Source organism: Pseudoliparis swirei, chromosome 15, assembly GCF_029220125.1.
Source record: "Pseudoliparis swirei isolate HS2019 ecotype Mariana Trench chromosome 15, NWPU_hadal_v1, whole genome shotgun sequence".
Lineage (NCBI taxonomy): Eukaryota > Metazoa > Chordata > Actinopteri > Perciformes > Liparidae > Pseudoliparis > Pseudoliparis swirei.
In genome coordinates this window covers 7,338,953-7,361,871 of record NC_079402.1, presented here as the reverse complement: position 1 = coordinate 7,361,871, position 22,919 = coordinate 7,338,953, and the positions used below count along the sequence as shown (strand labels likewise).

Sequence of the window (22,919 nt, the reverse complement as noted above, 5' to 3'; positions counted from 1 at the left end):
TGGATGGACCTCCTCCTGTGGGTCTGGTCCCATGTGCCTCTCCTCCGTGGCTCCTTCCACCTGTTGAAACAGTGCTTCCTGCATACCTGCCGCTCCCTGGAAATAGCTTCGTATTTCGTTGGCTAACAGATCCCATGGGGGACCTTTATGAGGTCTCTTCTGGTAGCGTATCGGGCTGAGGGTTGGGGAGGGTTCGGGGCTGTTATCTGGAATAAAGGGGCAACAACTTTGGCCAAAGCTGGAGCAGAGTCCTCCATCTTGCTAACAACATATTGAGTGCCATCTTGTTCTTATAAGTCATTAGCTGTCCTTGCATTTCTGTCGGTCATGTCAAGTTGTTGAAATGCACATAGTTGAGACAGTCCACATCCTGATTCTAAACCTACTGCTATCTGATCTATTGGTCTGTACTCGTCTGGCCCTCCTCTGCGTACTCTGGCGTCAACATAGATTGTCGAGCCAGCTTCTAGGTCAAAAACAACCTTTTCTTTCTGTCCTTTTATCTTCCTCTCTCTCTCTCACTGTCTAAAACACATGTTAAGTCGCTCCCTTCCCCCTTTTGAAATAGGATGGAATTCCTAAATCCATCCTTTTCAATAATAATAATACTAATAAGCAGTCAACCTCTAGAAGAAAACAGAGAAATAAAATAAAAAATGCATGCGTCTGTCAAATCAATGCAGGAGAACCATGTCTTATCTGAACTCACAGCATCATCATTGTGCTTGGGTTAGGAATGTCATAATAAGTCGGCATAATTGTTAAAGAACGGGTTATAAATTTATTTATTGGCCCCAAATCAAGGCCCATTTTCAAGGTTTAGGAAATTAATTAATTAATGTATTCCAGGGAGCCCTCGTCCTCTCCAGTACACCTGCCTATAACAGCCATATGGTTAAAAAAATATATATCTACAGTCTGTTCCATCCTTAAGGGATGCTGGTGACGATTAAATTGGAATCGTACGCGGTTTTAACTCTATCTCTACGGGAGCTATCAGAATCAGTCACACATCAGTTCACCCTTCAGTCCTAAAAGTGTCTGGAGATAAGTTAAGCATGTTGTCAGTGTCCCCATGATCAGTGTTCTCTCTACTATGTGTGCGTCTAAGCATGTGTCTCTAATATTAACTGGACCTCCGATGTGTGTGCAGTTCTGTACATGTTCTCAAATGTGGAGTAATGCCAGTGTTTATTTTGTGTGTGCACCCAGTCCGTAGCCTCAACCTCTGCTTTCACCATTGTTCTTCTCTGTGTCTCCACTCTGGACCAACACTGTGATTTGGAGCTGCGGCGTCAACGACTGCATACAACCTGCAGCTCTGGTGTTCATTCACCAGCCGCCGCTACTCCTTGCTTCTCTGCATAGATCTCCGAGCCTCCACAGTTGGGTTTTCATGAACCTCAATCTCGTGTTGCAGGCAGTCCCTCAGGATCTCAGATCTCATCTTGTATCAAGGTGTAGTTAAGGGCACAATGTCTTTGGTCCCCTGGTGGCGAGTCGGGATGCAGGACTTTGAACCAAAGTCTCCACTGCTGGATGTTGTCATGCAGAGGTGTGATGTCATCATCATCTACTCTGTCCCACCGGACGCTTTGCGTCCTGTTCAGTGTCTCTTTAGTCTCCAGTTGAATCATTGGCTGACTAGTGGGTGTGGCACATTTCTGTTCAGTGGATACAGTTCGCTGTCAGCTGTTGGATCTGGGCACGCCTAATTTTGTGTCTCTGGTCCGGGCCTGGTGCCGTGGATCACTGTTGCCTTGTGGCTGTGGCTATGTGTTGGGTGCTTGTGGGGGTGGGGGATAGACATTGTAGGGGCACTGCTGTGGTCCTGACTGAGATGGCTGACCCTGTGGCTGAAAACTACACGCATCTGCCCAATGTCCAGGCTGACCGCAGTTGAAACAGTTATAATATCTACTTCCTCTGAAGCCCCAGTTATCACCCCTCTTAGTCCTCATTTCTCTCCCTCTTTTAGTGCTGTTCTCCCAATGATGTGAGGCCCCATTTATGGGCTGCTGACCCGCCTGTTGCGGATAATAAGGTTGCGGGAACTGGGCTTGAGGTGGTGCTAACGCGGCTTGCTGTGGCTGTTGATAGACCAGTGCATATGGATCTGGCGGAGGGGCTGGATATGGATTATATGGGACGTAAGGTCCAGGTGACTGTGCTGCTGTCTGCTGCACCGAGGTTTGTGACATTTGCTTTGCTTCTGCTTTGGTCAGGTTCATCTTTTCCCTACTCTGTTTATTTTTATCTATCTGGCGTCTGACCTGAGCTTCCCAGTCATAGAAGTTCATGTCTATTAGTCCTCCTGTCCCTTTCAGCTCAGTCTTTATGGTCACAGTCACAGATGATTCTATTGACATCCTGAATAACTGTTCAGTCAAGCTATCCTCAAGAAAATCTTCCCCCAGTTTGTTGTTCCACAACTCTCTCATTCTACCTAAATAGGCTGCTCCTCCCTCACCATTCAGTGGTGGCATCGTCATTAGCTTAGAAACATTAACCATTATCTTAGTTGTCTCCATATCTTAACTGCTTAGGGAGGTGCCTTGTGGCTGAACAAAAACTGCAGTTATGATTGAAAGGGGTCAAATCTTTAAGAGACTGAGGAAAAAAATTATAATAAAAATATCTTTTAATTAACAATTCATATCCCTAAAAAAAATTGTAAAAAATAAACATATGGTCGTGCACTCTCTCAATTAATAATTATCATCAAACGATGTCTTCAGTCACTGTTCTGGCTCTCCTGTCTTGTAACAGTAGTGCGCACAGCGACAGCGCGCACGGCGGAGAGCTCAAGTTTGGGTGGAGGCGGGGCTGCTCTCTGACTTGTGAGTGCGGCGCGCGCAGCGAAGTGGGTAGGGGAGGGGCCAGGGGAGGGGCCGCTCTCCGTCCTGTGAAGGCAGCGCTTTTGTGGGGGCGCGCAGCAGAGTGTGCAGCTGAGCACTTTTTCAGTTTTTAGTTGGAGCATGCATCTTCATTATTTTCAATTTGTCTAGCTTTTTCTGCACGTAACTGCTCTATTTATTTTGTCTAATGCTTTCTCACCTACTCTCTTCCATTTTATGGCCTTGGTTGGTTAATGAAGTATGTGTGTGTACATTAATCTTTATTTTATATACCTAACTTTGGCAACACGATGGTGTCCATGGGTTAATTCCCTGCAGTAGCCTATCTGCCCACTGGGGTATGAGTCTCCCTACCTCTAGAGGACCTATCTCGTATTGTGGGTGCAGTACCCCCCTGACCACTGTGTCTCCCTTCTATCCTGTACCTTGAGGCACTCTTGTCTGATCTTTCCCTATGTCCTGCCTCGTCCTTCCACGTGGTTAGCTGAAGGCTAGCCCTCGTGCCTCAATGCTATCTGTCCCTTCGCTCCTGTCTTATCAGCTAAGAAGTGCGTGTGTATTATGTTTATCGTGTAGCGCATCAACAGAACACTCACAAAATGCTCATTGGTTTATATATAATGATATTGAATAGTTCCCCAGCGGAACTTTTATTCCTTTTAATTCCATCTCTTCAGCTTCAGATTCACATCGTTTTAATGTTTTAATAATGTAGGTAGCGTTCCCAGTTTTATCAATCTCCCCCTTGTTAATCCACGCTTTCCCTTTTTCTCGAAATAGTTAAAGAAACACATCCAAGTTCACAACAAATGACACACGCTCCAAGAGCGCGCGCACACACACACACAAACACTCACACACTCTCTTGGCTTCCCCAAGGTTCCTGTCTGCAGCTTGTGACACAGTTCTGTCTTTTATTTGATACACTTCTAATCAATCGGTCCCCGTTTATTTTATAAGCTATTTCTAAACTATGGGTAGAGGCTTATTTAACTGTTGACAACAACATTTAGTTTCTCCAATCACAGACAGTCTTAAGACAAAAGGTCGTCTGCACACCTGTTGTTTATGAGGCCTCTTGTTGTCAACCGCCAAACCGCCGCAGACCCTCGTCAGGGGTCTGTGAAACGTCTTTACTCTTTATCTTAAACCAGGTCACTAATCTGAGTTCGGGGTCCCCTAAAGTCATATATTCAGTTATTTATCTACCAAGCTATAACACGTTAAAGCAACATACACAGGTCAGGGTGAACGTGAGTTAATGGCCATAACTCACGACAACTTCATTTCACGAAGCACGCAGTTCATCAAGCACAGCTGGGATTTAAAGAAAAACACACGTTTCACAGCTTCAACATAACAGGAGCTTTTCTCACACACTCTCTAATCTTTATCATGCGTTACTTATATTGCAGAATATCTTTTTATGTACCTACTACTTGAGCTCAAGATTTTTAACCGTTATATATGTATCAATATGTTTTTATTTTAAAAGATCGTTTTTCCCTTTTTCTCGTGAGAAGGAGTGCGAGCACCCCAAGGTCACAGCAAGTCACACACACACATACACCCACACACACACACACAGAATGATCCGTTCTCCAGTTGTCTTTCAAACAAACAAAAATGTGATTTTTTACACGTATCCTTAGAAGCGAGGAGAAAAGTTGCAATAACCAATACTATGAACTCGGGCGAGAAGCTTCTACTGTATCATAAGGATACAGCGCTCGTCCGCTAGGATTTGATAACACCAGTTCACAAATATTGTTTTCTCTCCTTCACTTCATAGTACCCTCGTCAATGAATTTCCCGTTTTATCCCTCTTCAATGCCCCACAAAGACGTAGTCTGACCGAGAACCTTCTTCCGAGGAATTCTCAGGGCACTTACGTGTCCCGATACGCTCGGTGTTCAGGTCTCGTTAAAATCGCCACGAGCTACAGCACACACCCCCCACACAGTTTATTGAAAACAAAAAATCTCTCCCTGTGTCCATCGCATCTCAAAGAATACACACTAGATAAACTGTATTCTCTAATTTCCCCTATCACTAGGTGACTACATCCAGCGGCATACGCATTAAACGGAATTACCCTGTTTTAACACGGACTCACCCTAATTCATCACCACACTGCCTCTTTTAACACAGAAGTCAGGACCAGCGGTTCAATATATTCCAGTGGACTCCTCAACACATGAAATACAGAACATGGATTTCTCAGCTACACTGACTCACTCAGCAGTCAGGACCAGCGATTCAATATATCCCAGTGGACTCCTCAACACATGAAATACAGAACATGGATTTCTCAGCTACACTGACTCACTCAGCAGTCAGGACCAGCGATTCAATATATCCCAGTGGACTCCTCAACACATGAAATACAGAACATGGATTTCTCAGCTACACTGACTCACTCAGCAGTCAGGACCAGCGATTCAATATATCCCAGTGGACTCCTCAACACATGAAATACAGAACATGGATTTCTCAGCTACACTGACTCACTCAGTAGTCAGGACCAGCGATTCAATATATTCCAGTGGACTCCTCAACACATGAAATACAGAACATGGATTTCTCAGCTACACTGACTCACTCAGCAGTCAGGACCAGCGATTCAATATATCCCAGTGGACTCCTCAACACATGAAATACAGAACATGGATTTCTCAGCTACACTGACTCACTCAGTAGTCAGGACCAGCGATTCAATATATTCCAGTGGACTCCTCAACACATGAAATACAGAACATGGATTTCTACCGACTAAGAGCCGACATCAGTATCGCCGAAGAGCGTCCCTTAGTCTTATCGAAACTCTATTAATTTACCTAAAGACCCTAGTCTCAAAATTCCCTACTGCTAACACAGCTACAGCTCTAGATTCCCTAACTATACCCTATCAATGGACACTCCCTATATCCCTAACAGTGTATTTATGTGTTTATACTTTACATGTGATCAGTTACCATTTCTAACTGTCTATATTTTTAATTTATGGGTAGAGGCTTATCCGCCGTTGACAACCTAATTTAGTGTACTCAATACAGACATTTTATTAAAAAGGTTGTCTTTACCGGTTGTTTATGAGGATCCTTTGGTTGTCAACCGCCGAACAGCCGCCGACCCTTGGTCGGGAGTCCGGGAAACGGACGTCACCGCTCTGGTCAAAAGCTCTTTGTTACTGTCCAGGTCAGCCAACCAACGGTCAGGGTCACCAAATTGTAACGTAATTCAGAATTGAACAGCCTGGAAGAGCTTCTACAATAATACGAGTCTGCTGTAGTTCTCTCCATTAGGGAGACATTTATTCACTGATCAAAAGCAAAGTACAAACCACGGGGAGCTCTCCTCAACATGCAAGTTGAAGCCCGAAAACCACACCTTTTTCTAGCACATCAAGATTCCATCTTTTATACCCAGATCTCGTCACAGGTGCATATCCCATCCCTCGTACCCCCGGGTGGGGGCTGTCTGTTGGCCGTGCGCCCCTCTTGGTATGTGTAAATACTGATAACAAGTGTAAATGTTGAATACTGTCAGGCGTGTAGCTGCCCTTGAGCTGCAGACACAATATCTCTGTCTCCTCACAGGCAAAGTGCCGTCTCTTCTGATGCTTTGCCGGAACCTAGACATTACGGTCCCTTCAATAAATCAGATTAATATTAACAGTGTTCACAATTTAAATGGAGACGACTGAGCAGAAGGGTGGACTTCTCCCCTCGTTCAGGCTTCTCTAGAAAAATCGGAGAAACTGTTGGATTCCATAGTCACATGTCTACGACAAGCACAAGCTTCCCTACTACTTTACCAGAAAATAATGCCGAAAGAGTAAGAATTGTGGCCGTAGTGACGATATACAAATCTTTTTTCCGCAAGTTTCTGAAGCAGCACTGCACTCTAGCGACAACGTCACAGCTCTAAGTAGAATCAATAGAGGAAAGATTCAGCCGAACGCACCAATATGTTTGTTATTTTTGTGTGTTAAATGTGACCTCAGAAACTCTGAAGCTGGTTCTCCTCTGATATCTCTCCATTTAAAGACACACGGGGCCACACACACACGCACAAACCGTTGATCTCTTTTGTGGTTCATAATGTATGATAAACAAGTGTGTGTGAGATGCCACTGATTAGCCTAACTTGAAACACCTGTGTGACAGAGACAGACTGCTCTGATTATGATGAAAGCAACTTGTCAAAACCTTTGGATTTGACAGAGAACCATAACTCTGATCCTAAAGGTGTCTACATTAGGAGGTTCTCAAGGCTTTTGTGAACATGTCCTTAAATGTTTTTGGGGTTTAGAAATGAGAGTTTAATCGCAGTTCAGAAAATGTTCCTGTTTGCTTAAAAAAAAAGTTTAAATGTCGTCAGGTTCTCAATGGAGATGACTGAGCAGAAAGGTGGACTTCCTCCCTCTTTAAGGCATCTCTAGAAAAATCTGGGAAACTGTTGGATTCCATAGTCACATGTCTACGACAAGCACAATATTTTCTACTACTTTATCAAAAAATAATGCCTAAATAGTAAGAATTGTGGCCGTAGTGACGATATACAAAACAAATTTCCGCTTGATCCTCAAGCAGCTGTCCCCTCTAGCGATGATGTCACAGCTCTAGACTTCCCCACACACACCCATTGAAAACTCCAGGAGGAGCGGAAAAACTAAAACGGGGCCAGTTATAACTATGAGAGCTATCAAAAGAAGCTGAATTATAAAGTTATAGCGAACAATTTCGTCAACATTTTAAAGCTGGAATTGTTTCTTTGGCTGAATGTATGCCGATAACTTAAAAAAGTTGAACAGGTTTAAGCGGATTTGAAGATTTCCACCATTGGATCCCATTCATTATTTATTCCATAAAAAAATTCATCATTTGAAAAGATAAAAAATATTTGAAAATATACAGTAATAGGTGAAGGCTATGTGAACAATACTAATAATACATCTAATAATAGATATTAGAGAGGGAATTTTGTTTTTAACACACAGGATCGGATTGGTACTCTTTGTCGGCCAAAACGAAAGTTCAGGTATCAAAACCGATATCGTGGAAAGAAAAAATGATAATGGATAATTTCTATAATGTAAACGCATCTGCGTTGATATTAGATGTCAGAGCCACTGATTGTGTGCAAAATCTGGAAAGCATTTAGCATTTCAGCATTTAAGTATGGCTTTATTAAATATCAAACAGCAAAAGTAGTTAACGCCAGTGCTTTGACAAAAAACTTTGACAAGAAGCAAAAGACTTCCTCAAATAGCTGGTTACTGTAGTTTTTAGTCAAGCTACTCAAACACGAGTAAAAACAAGCCTTCACTGTGGACTATTTTCAGTGTCGGATAAGTCTACATTCGGTTGCTCCAGTGAGTGTTTGTGGCAGCAGAACGGCGTGTGCGGGACAAATAAAAATGTGTCTGTGTGCGTTCATGGAGCTAAAGAAACATGTCACCCTGTGCAGCACTGAGGCTCACTGATGTGTTTTTCATAGTTCTTTAACAACAATGGAACTCTGTGATAGAGCAATGAGTAAAAGGATAAGCGATGAGATACTTAGAGCTACACCTACATATGGTTAGAACGCAACATCAGCTCCTCACAATCCTATGTTCTCCACTGCTACCTGACTGCCTGGTCCCACAAACTTGATGTGTTCCCAGGGTCAGACACCTCTCAAGGAGGCAACAGTCTTGACCCACATGAAATAAAAGCATGCATAAGAGCTTCAAGATTTCTAGTTTGAAGATAAAAAATAAATAACATGATTTTAATGGCCAAGATAGTTATCATTGGAATCGTGTTCATTGCCGAGCAGTGCCATAGTATTAATTGCAGTCCACATGCTCCGATCATAAAAATGTCCACCACATATCAAAATAAAGTGCCCCGAACTACCAGCCAACCACCAAGTGGGCGATCCAGAGGTTTTGGCTTCACTGATTTTGGGGAGGGTTCATGCACAGCTACACATGCCAGTGTCAACCTGTGAAGAACGTACTTTCCTAGTAGAAGATGAAGATACATATTGTCTGCTTGTATGTTAGTCATTTTAAAAACCAAACTTTAGGTGCCAAACTATTTTATTTTAAATCTGATTTTGATACAATGATTTGTGCTTGATCAGAAATGCAGGACAGCAAGGAAGCGCAAGCAGTGCTTCTTAAGTTAAATGTTAAAAATATTTTGTCCCTAAAATCAATAATTGATCGTGATAAAAATCTCAAGAGATCCTTAAAAAAATGGTGTCCGTATTTGAGTCAGAAAACCAAAACATAGTCAGTGACAGCTTCTGTATCTGCACAGGTTCACTGCCTCTGACAACGACACACCTGTCTGTGTGTCATGTGGCTGATCGCCTTTAGATGGCAGTGTTCATCCACCGAAATAACACGCACTCATGCACACACTGAAACATGGGAATGAGGATCAGATATCTTGGCTTTTCACAGATATAAAAAACTAATCCAAGAATTCAAACAAACATGTTCCTTGAGTGTTAACTGAGATGTTCAAAACCAAAATGCTAGCAAGCTTTAACTAACTTTATTATTATCCATTTACCTTGCCAGTGCACGCACAGTGCTTTCTTGGAAGTCTTTGTGGCATAGGTTTGTGCCATAATCAGCTGGCTCTTTTAAATTTATAAATACATAAATGTGGCAGCTGTGGGGATGGAGTCTCCAATTAGGCCTCGGCTGCGGGCTGATTGGCAATCAACCACTCATCTGATCTACTTTTTGCATTTTTGGGGACCCAAGACGTGCAGTGTCACAGTTTGGACACGATGAATTGCATAAACAAGCAAACAGCGCTCTGTGCTGCAGCAGGGAGCAGGGCTCCTATGCTCTGCGGACTGAGTCAAGCATGTCGTCCGCAGCGGGATTGTAGTTCACCGATGCTGCATATACTGACGTTACGCATTGAGCCACAGCATTTAAAAATACTACTGCAGTGACATCAAAAGAAGCTCACAACAGTTTATAATCGATCTTTTGATGGCAGCCTTTGTGGAACATTTGACTGTCTGCTCAAATTGCAAACAGCCGACCAAAATTTCAGCTGGAAATTCAATCGATTCTCTGACAGTCAGATCGTTGATCGTTCAAGTTTTATTAATCAATAAAGCCGCACAGTAGACGACAATCGATCCGGCAGAAGATCGGATCTGATTCCAATATAAGTAAGCAACCGATTGGGGGCTAAAGTGTGTCTTTCCAGCCAAAGACTAAAGACTAAACACATTATTCCTCATGCAGAAGTAAACAGCTGCAAGAGTTTAGAAATAGAGGAACCTTCATGAAACACAGTCTGACCAAAATCCAGCTTTGCCCTTCTTTTAATTTCCCTTAATCACTCCTCCTCGAACAAGACACCGTTGTCTGATTGCCGTCTCAGGTCATTATCATGTCAACAAACAGCTCTTTTCTGCATACAGCTCCACGCAGGTGTCTCGGCTAATACGATTAAAAAAATCAAGCAGTGTTGGACTATTGCTCGCACTTACTGCTAATGGATTGTGCGTTTGTTTGTGTCTGAATGACGGGGATCACTGATTTAAATCATTATTCTCTGAAGTGGAAACAATGTTGTATTTTTCATAGGTGCTAAATGTGGTTATTTCATTTCCACTAAGCAGTTTTTTTTTCTTAAAAAGGTTTATGTGTTGGAAACAATTTTGAACCTACCGGGACATTTTTGAAAATCTCTCTCTCTCTCTCTCTCACTCTCTCTTCCTTCCTCCCAGGGCAACCTGCCGAAATACTCCCACAATGCCCTGGTGGTCCAGGCAATGAAGACCAACCCGACGGACCCCGACATGCACGTCCTGTTCTTTGACGTTGAGGCGGTGATCATTCAGCTGCTGACAGAGGAAGCCCAGAGACCAAACCCCATCCTGGTGTCTCCAGAGACACTGCAGAAGACCCAGGCCGGGGCCGACAAGGGGGGGTCCTTCTTAGCCAACAAGATCTTCAAACAGGTCAGTAAGCACAGGAGGGGAACAAAAGTGAAAAATGTTGCTGCTAAACAAGCAAAGTCAGTGTATTATGATGTATTTTGCCTTCATAATTTTAGGATGGTATTCAACTTGGGCTGTTCATATACTTAATGAACTTGTCTCCTGTCCAAACCAGGTGAAGGAGACGATGAAGGAGACCATCAAGGAGCACCTGCTGGACGAAGACGAGGAGGAAGAGGAGGAGGAGATGAGGAGGCGGGAGGAGAAGTCCAAGTCTCTGAGTCTGCTGGAGTACAACCTGACGATGGACACGGCCAAACTTTTCATGTCCTGCCTGCACGCTTGGGGCCTCAACGAACAGCTGGACGGCATCTGTCTGGAACGACTGGGTATGCTCAGGCCGCACTGCCCCATCTCCTTCGGCCTGATTTCCAGAGGAGGTCACATGTCCCTCATGCTGCCCACCTTCAAGGTACTCACTCGTCTGTCTGGCGCCACCTGATACAGATCTCTGACACCTGACAAATCTTTTATAAATATTTATAATTTTAAAAAAGTTTAAAAAAAAGTTATTAACAGATTGAGAGAAATTAATCGGTGACAATTTTTATGATTAATCACATTGACATGACGTGACATAGATTTTCTTGTCAATGTAATCTTAATTTTTGACCAACTAACTATTTTATTCAGTCTATCATTGTATGCTTCAGTGAAAAGATATCATCAGTAGTCTAACTGAATCAATAATTAAGTTCGTCCTAAATACTAAATGCCACCAGGTTCTTAATTCCAAACTAGTACCGAATAACAAATGATGGGATCCTCTTTTGTTCCATATATTCATATCAATTGTTGTATTCCAACCATCATATAATAAGTGTACGTACTCTACTCTAATGTTTTGAGCCTGGTGACGGGCATTTTTGTCTGTCGCCACTTTCGGGGGTATTTTGGACCATATATTGACAGGAGGGTTGATCTGGGGAAGAGCAAATCTACGGGGCTCAAGTACTGTTGGCATAGCAAATGCTAAGTAATCAGCTAATGCTAGTGCTACATAGCTAGCTTAGTGATCACGGTACATATCAGAATCAGAAACATTTATTTGCTACGTGTGTTAGACAAACGAAGAATTTGACTTGGCGGCTGGTATTTACACATTAGACCCGGGCTCTGTTTATGACGGTCAGTTGGGGACCTGAGCTCTGTTCAATAGCAGCAGAAAAATAGTCGTGGTTTCAATTCAGTTTATTTTGTATACCCCAAAATCACAAATTACAAATTTGTCTCAGAAGGCTTTACAATCTGTACTCATACGACATCCCTGTCACAGGACCTCACATCGGATCAGGAAAAAATCCCCCAAAAATAGAAAACAAACGTTCGAGGGAAATAAGGGAAGAAACCTTCTGGAGAGCAATATAGGATGATCCCTGTCCCCGGATTTACAGGCGCATCAACAGGGCCATGGCAGGAGGCAAGGCCACAGAGACAAGAGGCATCGCGAAAGATGCCAGACCAATGAGGTCGGCCTTTAAGGCAGGAGGCACGGAAAAGTAGGCAGGGCCATTAGGAAGGAGGTCAGGTCTAGGCCAGTGGCTGGATGCAGGAAGCCGGGGCAAGGGCCCAGGACCAGCTTCAGACACTGCCATGTCCAAAGGACCCTATGAGGCGTGAAGTCACAAAGACTCCGGGGAGGAAGTAGAGTTAATAATGTGCAATGGAGAGATGTAAATTCATCCATAAAAAGAGAGAACAGGAGATAGGAGCTCAGTGTATCCTAAAACAAGAGGAGCTTGATAACTAAAGGCAACTTGTCACACAACTGAACACCAGCAAATGGCAAACTTAACAAATAACCTGTTTAAAAATAACAGGACAGCTTACTTATGTTGACCTGTTTGAAACACACAACAGTACTTCCATGGGTTCCCTGATTCATTCATCCGCCTCTGTTTCCCAGGAGTCTTTGCTGCGGCAGTTGTCCTTGGCGACTGGTCTGAAGCTGACCCTGACGGACATCGTGGGAAAAGGGACGTACGGCGTGTCGAGAGCAGTCACCACACAGCACCTGCTGTCTATAATTTCACTGGCTAACACCCTGATGGGCATGACCAATGCTACCTTTGTCGGAGAGCACATGAAGAAAGCGCCAGTCAGGTAACAAACACGCAAAAATTTACAATATTTGAACATGCGTTTCTATCTTTTCCTTATTATTACAGATTAGTTTTACTGAGTACAAGAGGTCTTTAAAAAAAAATTGCATCTTCTCAGGAGTTGGTGTAGACCAAAACACGACTCCAACAGAATGACAATGTTGCTCTTCAACTGTTTGCTAACATGGCAGCCGTAAGAGCTTTAAAAGTCATCATATGTCCCAGGGAGTTTGTTCATAAACTTTGATGTGGACCCCGAGTGGCTTAAAGCCAAAATAAACATCTGTTCCAGATTAAAGCACAGTAAATATAAATATCTTCATTAGCTCTTTGTTCATCATCCTTTGCTGGTTGTTTTTTGTAGAGGTTGCGATATGCTGTCCAGGGTGCTGAAACGCAGCAGAGGAGATCGATAAGAAAGACAGTCTATCGGGGCTCAGGCCTCATGGACGCAACAGCTTTCTCGCACATGTAGATATTCACCAGGTGGGCCAACCACACCGCTGATCTATAATCAGTTATTCTAGCTGGAAAAGAAAATTAACACCCAAAACAAACTTAATTGAAACTAAATTAAAAATACAAAACGCACACGCTTTTCACATACACAATAATACCAGCAGCAGCTGAAGTTCACAGGTGTGTGTGTGTGTGTGTGTGTGTGTGTGTGTGTGTGTGTGTGTGTGTGTGTGTGTGTGTGTGTGTGTGTGTGTGTGTGTGTGTGTGTGTGTGTGTGTGTGTGTGTGTGTGTGTGTGTGTGTGTGTGTGTGTGTGTGTGTGTGTGTGTGTGTGTGTGGTCAATCTGAGCTCTCATTGCGCCATGAAAGATTTAACACGGAGGCCGAGGTCTTGCCGCTGTACCACCAACACAAAATGTAATAATTTCTTCCTGTTTTCAAAGCACCACTATGGGTGGATCAGCTTTTGCGTCAGAAATGATTAGAAAACTACGTGCTGCAGCTTAATCAAAGCTTGATAGGCCAGCGGCAAAAGGAGCCGATAAACAAGAAGTGCCGGTTAGAAACTTGAGAAATGAAGAGCATCGCGTTAAGGGGGCAGAGCTGGTGATAGTCAGCTACAGATGGAAGCTGAAGACTACTTTATGAAACTCAAACCAAGGTCTTCTCTCTGGCCATCTCCAGTTCAACACTCCAAACTAACGGTTGTAAATATTTTAACGTGTTTGTTGTTTTTCATCTTACATTCATGACAGCAGGTAAGTGTCTTCCCTTTGTGCTGAAGTTTGAAAAGATGTGAAGATTTACAGATTGTAAAGCCCTCTGAGGCACATTTGTGATTTTGAGCTATACAAAATAAACTGAATTGAATTGATGTACCTCCATATTAACACTTTGTAACATCCTCTTTTCAAAAAGTTCATGCAGTTGATTTTTTAAATTTGTTTTATAGTAAAGCTCCCTGGCTGTGCTTGTTGCCAGGCAACTTGTTATTGATCACTCCATTGATTGTTGTATTGGAAGTGTTTGTGTGTCTCTGAAAGTTAGTCTGTTTCAGACTCCGGATTGTTTCCTCAACCCCAAATTCAATAGGCTGGAGCCTGAGAGCACGGCACGCACACACACACACACACACACACACACACCTACCTGCCCACATGCACACACTCACGTGAGGAGGGAGTGTCCTGGGAGTTGACGTGGACATGGTGGAGCCATCGACAGCCGACTGAACTGGAAGGCCAACATCAACGCTGTGTACAAGAGGATGAGTCGCTCTTTTCCTGAGAAAGCGATCCTTCAACGTGTGCAGCAAGATGCTGGAGTTATTCTACCAGTCGGTTGGCCATTGTCTGCTGGGGAGCAGCATCGAGCCGTGACACCAGCCGCCTTAACAAACTGGTTAGAAGGCTGGCTCCATCATGCCAGCTGGAGCACCTGGAACAGGTGGTGGAGAGAAGAAACTGGTGTCCATATTGGACAACCGACCACCTCTCCACCACCTCCTACAGGGACAGAGGAGTACTTTCTCCAGACTCCTCACGCCTCCGCTGCCACAAGGAGATACAGGAGAACATTCCTGCCGACGGCTATGAGGCTCTACAACAGTTCACCTCTTGCCAGATCACCCTAACCCTTCTTATATTTTGTGTTTTGTTTTTTTATTCTTGTGTGTTGCTGCTACTGACTCGACAAATTTCCCCTTGGGGATTAATAAAGTATATATCTATCTATCTATCTATGTTTTAGCCCTCCGCTCTTCTCCATGCTCCTTTAATATTTCATGACTTCTCTTTGTGATTCTCCTCCAGGCCTCCCAGACCAGGAGGAACCCCGGAGACTCCACGCAGGACACTGGCTGCCCCCTCCCAGCCCTCCAACCCGGCATTACAGGCGCAGATCAAACAGGGTAACTATAAAAAGGGAGGGGGAAGCTCGCTTCACACACCCCTCGGGGCCCTGCGGGGGAGGGAGGGAGGAGAGGCGGGGGTTTGATAATGCAGCCCACCGGCAATAAAACCCACAGATATATTTTTTTAAAGCTGCATAATCACAGGAGGAAGTTGCTGCTGCTTGATGCAGTCAGCAAGTATTTAATAGGATGTTCTGCTGTTTTTGATATCAGGTGGAGTTGATCTGACTAGAGTGCTACAGTACAGACTTCTGACTGCAGCTTAGCATCTGATCTTCCCTTTCTCAACACTATTTATTTTTATCGGTGAGAGCCTTACTGAGCACTGAATTTCTTAATTGACTGATACTTGGAGCCATACAGTTCAACCTGAGTCTGTAGTCTGTACTCTTATTCGGTTGCGGGCTTCTGTGCCCGGCTCAATGGAACTTTTGTGTGACAGGCTGATTCACATTCACAGTGCTGTGTTTTGTTCAAATATCTAAAAATAATAACGTGTATGCTAACTTGACAGGCACCTCACATAGCTGTGGGAATTATGACTGTTATCTGACTGTTGTCTGTCTGTACACATCACATTGATTACACTTCTGTCCATCCGGGAAAGGGGTCCTTTTCTGTTGCTCTTCCGAAAGTTTCTTTCTTTTTTCTTCCCAATGTTTTTTTGGGATGGATGGATAAATGAGGGGGTGGTCGGTCCCTTCCCAGTCCAACAATCATAGTTGGTTTGTTTTAACCATGACCACAATCTTTCTCCAACCGTAACCAAGTAGTAACCAAACATCAACTATAGCATTGGCAGATCAGAACATTTTTCGGACTGGAAGTCAGTAGAAAACCTATTCTTTTTAACTTTGTAAATATTATTGTATGCATATTACTACGAATGGCAGGAACAAGAACATGGTCGCACATCTTTAGAATCTAGGAAACTGATTCAACATAGTCTCGTTGTTACAAAAAAAATAGAGTTGAATGAAAGACGGAAGGAAAGAAAGAAGAGATGGAGAGAAAGGAGAATGTCACTCAGTAAAGGTGGGGGGGGGGGGGGGAGAGTCTTTATTTCCGGAGAGGAATTTGCTCTTGTTCACTGTAGGGGATGTTTTTAACCAGCCGTCACCATCTGCCTAACACACACACACACACACACACACACACACTCACGCACACACTACATCAAGTGTAATACCTAGAAATACACACACACTGAAATCAAGTCAATGTGAATACAGACACCGCACACAGACATGCATATGCCATGGGTGGCACCCTCGGGTGTCTGAGGGAGGCGGAGTTTTTAGTGCTATTGTTACGCCTTAATGGAGGCCAAGTGTGACAAGCGTGTGGACGACACACGCCTATTTACTACCATTCAGGGGGGACACTGCCGTGACCTCTTCTCAGCTAGCTACTCCAACGTGTGCACGTGCGCGTATATGCCTGCGTGTCGAGGCTTTGTGAAGGAGAGCGCTGTTAACCCGGCTCACTGTCTCTTTTCACATGGAAATAAATGAGGAGGCCCCTCTAATATGCTGCAGCATTTACTATGAGATGAAGAGAGAGCAGGGTTTCTTCACATGATTTAACATAACTAAAAACATCTTGCAGTTACTATTTTACAATTATGTCCACACTAAATTCTCTGTTTTTTCCCTTTGACCACACACTGCCAGCTGATCTCTGAGACATATTCCCCAGGGGATAACAAAGGATCTGTTTGTTTATTGCAATATAGGTCTTATTTCTTTAAGGAACATTGGGTTGGGTTTCAGAGGTTTGTAAAATAAAAGAGTTTCACCCTCACATGAAAGAGGTTCAGAGCAGAATAGAGTGAGAAAGAGATGCAGCACATGTTACATTGGGTGTTTGACAGAGTAGCCCCACTACGTGTAAAGAAAAGTAGCCCTCCTCTCTTTAAAGTTGGCAAACTTCTCATTAACTCTCTGGTTAAAGTCAATCATATCTGTAACCAGCCTGTTTCCATTATTCTTGAGGGAATGTGTCTGTATTTCCGAACTTCTTCGTTGTGTTTTTGATGCCAGTTCGGTCTCCTTCTGCTGCTCTGCTCTGCAAACAGGGTTAGCTTCATGCTGTTAGCTAGTTAGCTTCATGCTGTTAGCTAGATAACTGCGGCAAGATTCGTGCTTTACACTTGTCTGAAGCTCTTTAGATCCCTCACCCCGTTGTAGTCCAGAGAGTTTCAGTCCCAGGACTTTGGAACAACAGACAGGGGAAACTAAACAGCGCATTACTCACTGAGCCTCCAGCTAACCAGCTCCGGTTAGCAACCTGCTCGTGTAGCTCCGTGGAGCTCTCTGGGCTGAGGGAACGATACCGGTCTCTGATTTGCCGAATAGTCCAGTCACGTGAAATAAGAAACAATGTCATTGGCCAGGGCGCACATTTTTGCGCCCCAAGATTCACGTTTCATCCGCCAATGAGAAGCCGTCCTTGCCGAAACGACCGTGAACTGTTTGCTCGCTGCCGCACACACGTTGGGCCGGCGCCCCGAAAATGGGGAGGGGCTTCTCTCCGTGATGAGTGGCGATATATTATTTATGTCACATTTAACTTAAGTGGTTGTTGACAGGGGCTTACGGTCTCCCACACACATTTAGCGCGTCAACACGGTATATTTGCAATTTAAATGATTTGGTATATAATGTTTTTTGACAGGATATATTATATATATATATATATATTTTTTTCCATCTCAAAATTTTAAGAGGGGCGGCGCCCTAGTGCCCTCTATGGACGCACCGCCACTGGTTTTAACCATTCTGTCTATCAATAATAATACAATTTTACTAACCTCTGGGGCAAAAATGATGGACCAAACTATTAAAAAGACACAGAAGTTACAGTAAAAAAGGAATTATCTTTGAAATGGATAGTGCAAATGATTAAAGTTGGGTTCGATGAGGTACTTCTGAATACTTAACACGCTAACTATGTTAGCTATCTTCTTAACACGCTGACTATGGAGTCAACGTGTTACTTCCAGAAGATGGAGTTTGGAGAAACAGGCAGGAGTACCAGCACAGGAGCAAAGCAATGCACTGCTGTGGACGGAGGCAACAGTAAAGATCAATATCGGTCCTGTGCACTCCTTTGTTTCTCCAAATTGAGGGCTTTGCCGACTTTCATCTACTGTAAATATACTAACTATGGATAAGTACCCACAACATTCCAAACTCTCCTTTGAATATTCATGAGATAGACAGAGAAAAACAGATTATTCTGAAAATGCTCATAAATGAGTGTCAACATACTCTGCCATTTACAACTGTGTTGCTTTCAACCTGAGCTGAAGCAATTCTTTGCGAAATGAGCTTTGTCAATTGACTGAAAATTCACTTGTTTTCTTTTAGCTAGAAGTTTTTCCAGTTTTGGGTCCAAATACATTGAATTTCTTTGAATTATGGACTGTAACTCGGACAAAACCAATCAATTGCAAGATTTCACCATCAGCTTTTGGAAAGTGGAAGCCGTTTTTCTGCGTAATTAAACTAAAGTATATTTAACAGGCATTTCAGTATGGATAATATTTATCTGCATTAGTATGAACTTGATCTGAATTTGCCTTGAAGAAGTTACAGATTCCTGATTTCTCATGTTATATATTAATCTGCATATTGTATTGTTTTATAATGATACAGACATCCAAGCATTTTTTTCTTTGGTTTAGCAACTAATGCAGCATTAACAGTACGTCTAAGGATTGTCTTTAGCAAATAATTTTACCAAAGTGAAACTTGTTCGAATAAAATCAGAGAGCAGTAGACCATTCTCACAATATTTCTTTCATCCTTTTGATAAAGCCAGTTTAGCCTCCTTCAATAATCATGCTGGTAAAAAATAGCTGGATGATACACTCAATATTCACTCTTTCAAAAGGATAAGTAATGATAATTCATCCCCCTGAGAAGTTTACAATTCTTAAAACAAAAAAATAGTTGAATCTCACTCCTTTGTCCCTCCCGGCTCCCTTACAATTACGTTGTCAATTAAGATTACAAAAAAATGGGTATTTAAAAGTCTTATATATTGTAATAATTGCATCTGTAGATTCTCTGATTCAAAATAGTTGTTTGGTCACAAATCCAAAAATCGGGCCAGAAATGTGTGTGAACAAAAGATACCAGGCGGATCGATCCAGCATTTTGTGTGCCGTGGATAGACAGACATGCACACACATCCCTCCACACAAGCGTGATAATAAAAAAATAAGATAATAAAAAAATAATGCATTTCTTTAGAATTTAAACAATTTTTAATAATAATAATAATACATATTATTATGAATCATTTCTGGTGAACTGATGTTTCTTTTCCATTATTATAAGCTATGAACTGGGACTCAACGACAGCATGCTTGGAACAAGACCCATGCAAAATCTTAAAAAGTTTAGCGAGGAATTGTTTATGGAGTATTATCTCCAATATAATGTGACTTTAAAGCACAAAAGTGCCAAAAAAGACATTTGAAAAACTCAACAGCATTGTCTCTTTTAAAGTTGTCTCTTTCCAACATTGCCGTTGAGACAGACAGTGAAAAATTAGGTATTTTTGATTTTGGGGTGAACGGTCTCTTTAACTATGCTTTTATTTGGCACATGCAGGTATTTAACCCTTGTGTTGCCTTCGGGTCAATTTGACCCGATTCAATGTTTAACCCTCCTGTTACCTTTATATTTACTAACATATTTTACCCTTGAGGTCAATATGACCCCAGCTATTAAAATCTCCAGAAAATTATTAGGGTCCGAGCGACAGACGAAGTCTGACCGAGAGGAACCTATTGAAATTGTTAGAGTTCTTATTATTAGGGTCCGAGCGACAGACGAAGTCTGACCGAGAGGAACCTATTGAAATTGTTAGGGGAATTATTATTATTCCACTTTTTTATTTTTGAACATTGGGGGCATATTGGGGGTATGTATCATATCCCAAAACTCACCAAATTTGGCAAGCTTGTCAGGCTTGGTGAAAATAGCCGGATGACAACGACGTCGAAATTCGGCTTTAAAAAATTGCTCTCTAGCGCCACCTGGAAGTTTGACCGGCGACGCCCCTCACCCAGTTTGTTCAAATGACTAGCTTTTTTTTTCACAAGTCCACTTGGACCTGCTCTACAAAAAAGCCTCTCAGTACCCTAAGCTCCGCCTACTTAAAATTTCCACCATATTTTTTTGGGTGAAAAACACATCAGAGGCGTTTGCTCTGACATACGGGGTCCAATTCAAACCAAACCTATTGGAGATAATGATTATGGAAGCTACATCATCTAAGATCTATCATCCTTTTTCAAATATATCATTGTGGTAAGGATCTATGGCCCAACGAACATTTTAGGGGCGTGTCCTGTTTTGAAATGCTCATAACTTCAACACTATTGGGAAAAAAATAACAGACTTTCAGGATATGTGCAGAATGGAGCCTGGAACATTCACAGCAAATTTCGTGCAATTTAAACCGTAGGGGGCGCTACAATAATTCACCAAAGTTGGCCGTTTTTTGCTTGATTTGGCCCTTTTCCACTTTTTCCCCATCGATTATTTCTCCCACAAAACGCCAACAGAATCGGCTAAAAATCAGTTTTATAGAATCTCAAGACTTGAATAATGAACACTGTGAAAAAAAACGGACTTTTCGTCGGTAGAAAATTTACGTTTTTTTACTGCCAATAATTTTGTACTTTCTGTGATTTCTTTATGTTAAAAACTATTGCTTAAACTCATCCGATACTTCCCCAAAAAATCATGTGTGATGCCAGTCAAGGCCTGAACACATTCACATGAAGAAACAAGCACATTTCTTGGAGGAACACCTATTGATCACCTATTGATCACCTATTGAGAAGTAAAATAACCAAATTTTTCTGCCCAAAATAATGTGAGCTCCTACGGCTGCCTGTAAACCAGCTGACTCATAGCTCACCATCATAAGTGTTGGTCTGGACACCTGGAGATGCGTGTTCAATTCCAAGACAAGGCAGCTTTTTTTCATCACTTTTTTTTTTTACATTGAATTTACATGACGTGATCTCTACTTCACATAGGGACACACGACGCATGAATATGTTCACGTAGTTAAAGCGCCACCTAGTGGCTCAACTGGACTTCCTTCAGTCCGCCCCAAATTTGTTTGACTAGCCCGTTATTTAGAATGGAATAAGAACTCTCTCTCTCTCTTTTTCTCTCTCTCTCTTCTCTCTCCTCTCTCTACTCTAACATAACTAACGTCAGTAAACAGCTGGACGAGGCTTTTAAATCACGGATTTCGTGAGTTTTTGTTTTTAGGGACACATGATGCATGAATATGTTCACGTAGTTAAAGCGCCACCTAGTGGCGAAACTGGACTTTGTCGAATCCGCCCCAAACTTGTCGCGCTCGTTACAAGTCGCGGCCCGAGTCGAGTCCGACCGGCGCGCGTCCTCGGCCTGGCGGGCCGGCGTCCCGCCGGCTCCCCCGACCGGCGCGGGTGAGCGAGGACCCGTTCGACGCTGCTTGCAGCTTTAATTCTTCTTCTGGATTTTTATTTTAGAACATTGGGGGCATATTGGGGGTATGTATCATATCCCAAAACTCACCAAATTTGGCAAGCTTGTCAGGCTTGGTGAAAATAGACGGATGACACCGACTTCGAAATTCGGCTTTCAAAAATTGCTCTCTAGCGCCACCTGGAAGTTTGACCGGCGACGCCCCTCACCCAGTTTGTTCAAATGACTAGCTTTTATTTTTCCCAAGTCCACTTGGACCTGCTCTACAAAAAAGCCTCTCAGGACCCTAAGCTCCGCCTACTTAAATTTTCCGCCATATTTTTTTTGGTGAAAAACACATCAGTGGCGTTTGCTCCGACATACGGGGTCCAATTCAAACCAAACCTATTGGAGATAATGATCATGGAAGCTATATCATCTAAGATCTATCATCTTTTTCCAAATATATTATTGTGCTAAGCATCTATGGCCGAACGAACATTTTAGGGGCGTGTCCTGTTTTGTAATGCTCATAACTTCAACACTATTGGGAGAAAAAAATAACAGACTGTCAGGATATGTGCAGAAGGGAGCCTGAAACATTCACAGCAAATGTTGTGCAATTTGAACCGTAGGGGGCGCTACAATAATTCACCAAAGTTGGCCGTTTTGGGCGTTTTTTGGCGTTTTTTGCTTGATTTGGCCCTTTTCCACTTTTTCCCCATCGATTATTTCTCCCACAAAACGCCAACAGAATCGGCTAAAAATCAGTTTTATAGAATCTCAAGACTTGAATAATGAACACTGTGAAAAAAAACGGACTTTTCGTCGGTAGAAAATTTACGTTTTTTTACTGCCAATAATTTTTTACTTTCTGTGATTTCTTTATGTTAAAAACTATTGCTTAAACTCATCCAATACTTCCCCAAAAAATCATGTGTGATGCCAGTCAAGGCCTGAACACATTCACATGAAGAAACAAGCACATTTCTTCCAGGAACACCTATTGATCACCTATTGAGAAGTAAAATAACAAAAATGTTCTGCCCAAAATAATGTGAGCTCCTACGGCTGCCTGT

General features: G+C 42.7%; 1 protein-coding gene across 2 annotated transcripts in view; it reads left to right on the top strand.

Annotated features, from left to right (window-relative positions):
- Positions 1–22,919, top strand: part of LOC130205375 (WD repeat-containing protein 7) — a 165,844-nt gene that overhangs the window by 53,344 nt on the left and 89,581 nt on the right. For both annotated transcript variants that reach the window (XM_056432705.1, XM_056432704.1), the window contains exons 17-20: positions 10,614–10,847; positions 11,002–11,298; positions 12,793–12,989; positions 15,258–15,355. In XM_056432705.1, the coding sequence (XP_056288680.1) occupies positions 10,614–10,847; positions 11,002–11,298; positions 12,793–12,989; positions 15,258–15,355 (826 nt within the window). The remainder of the gene's footprint in view (positions 1–10,613; positions 10,848–11,001; positions 11,299–12,792; positions 12,990–15,257; positions 15,356–22,919) is intronic.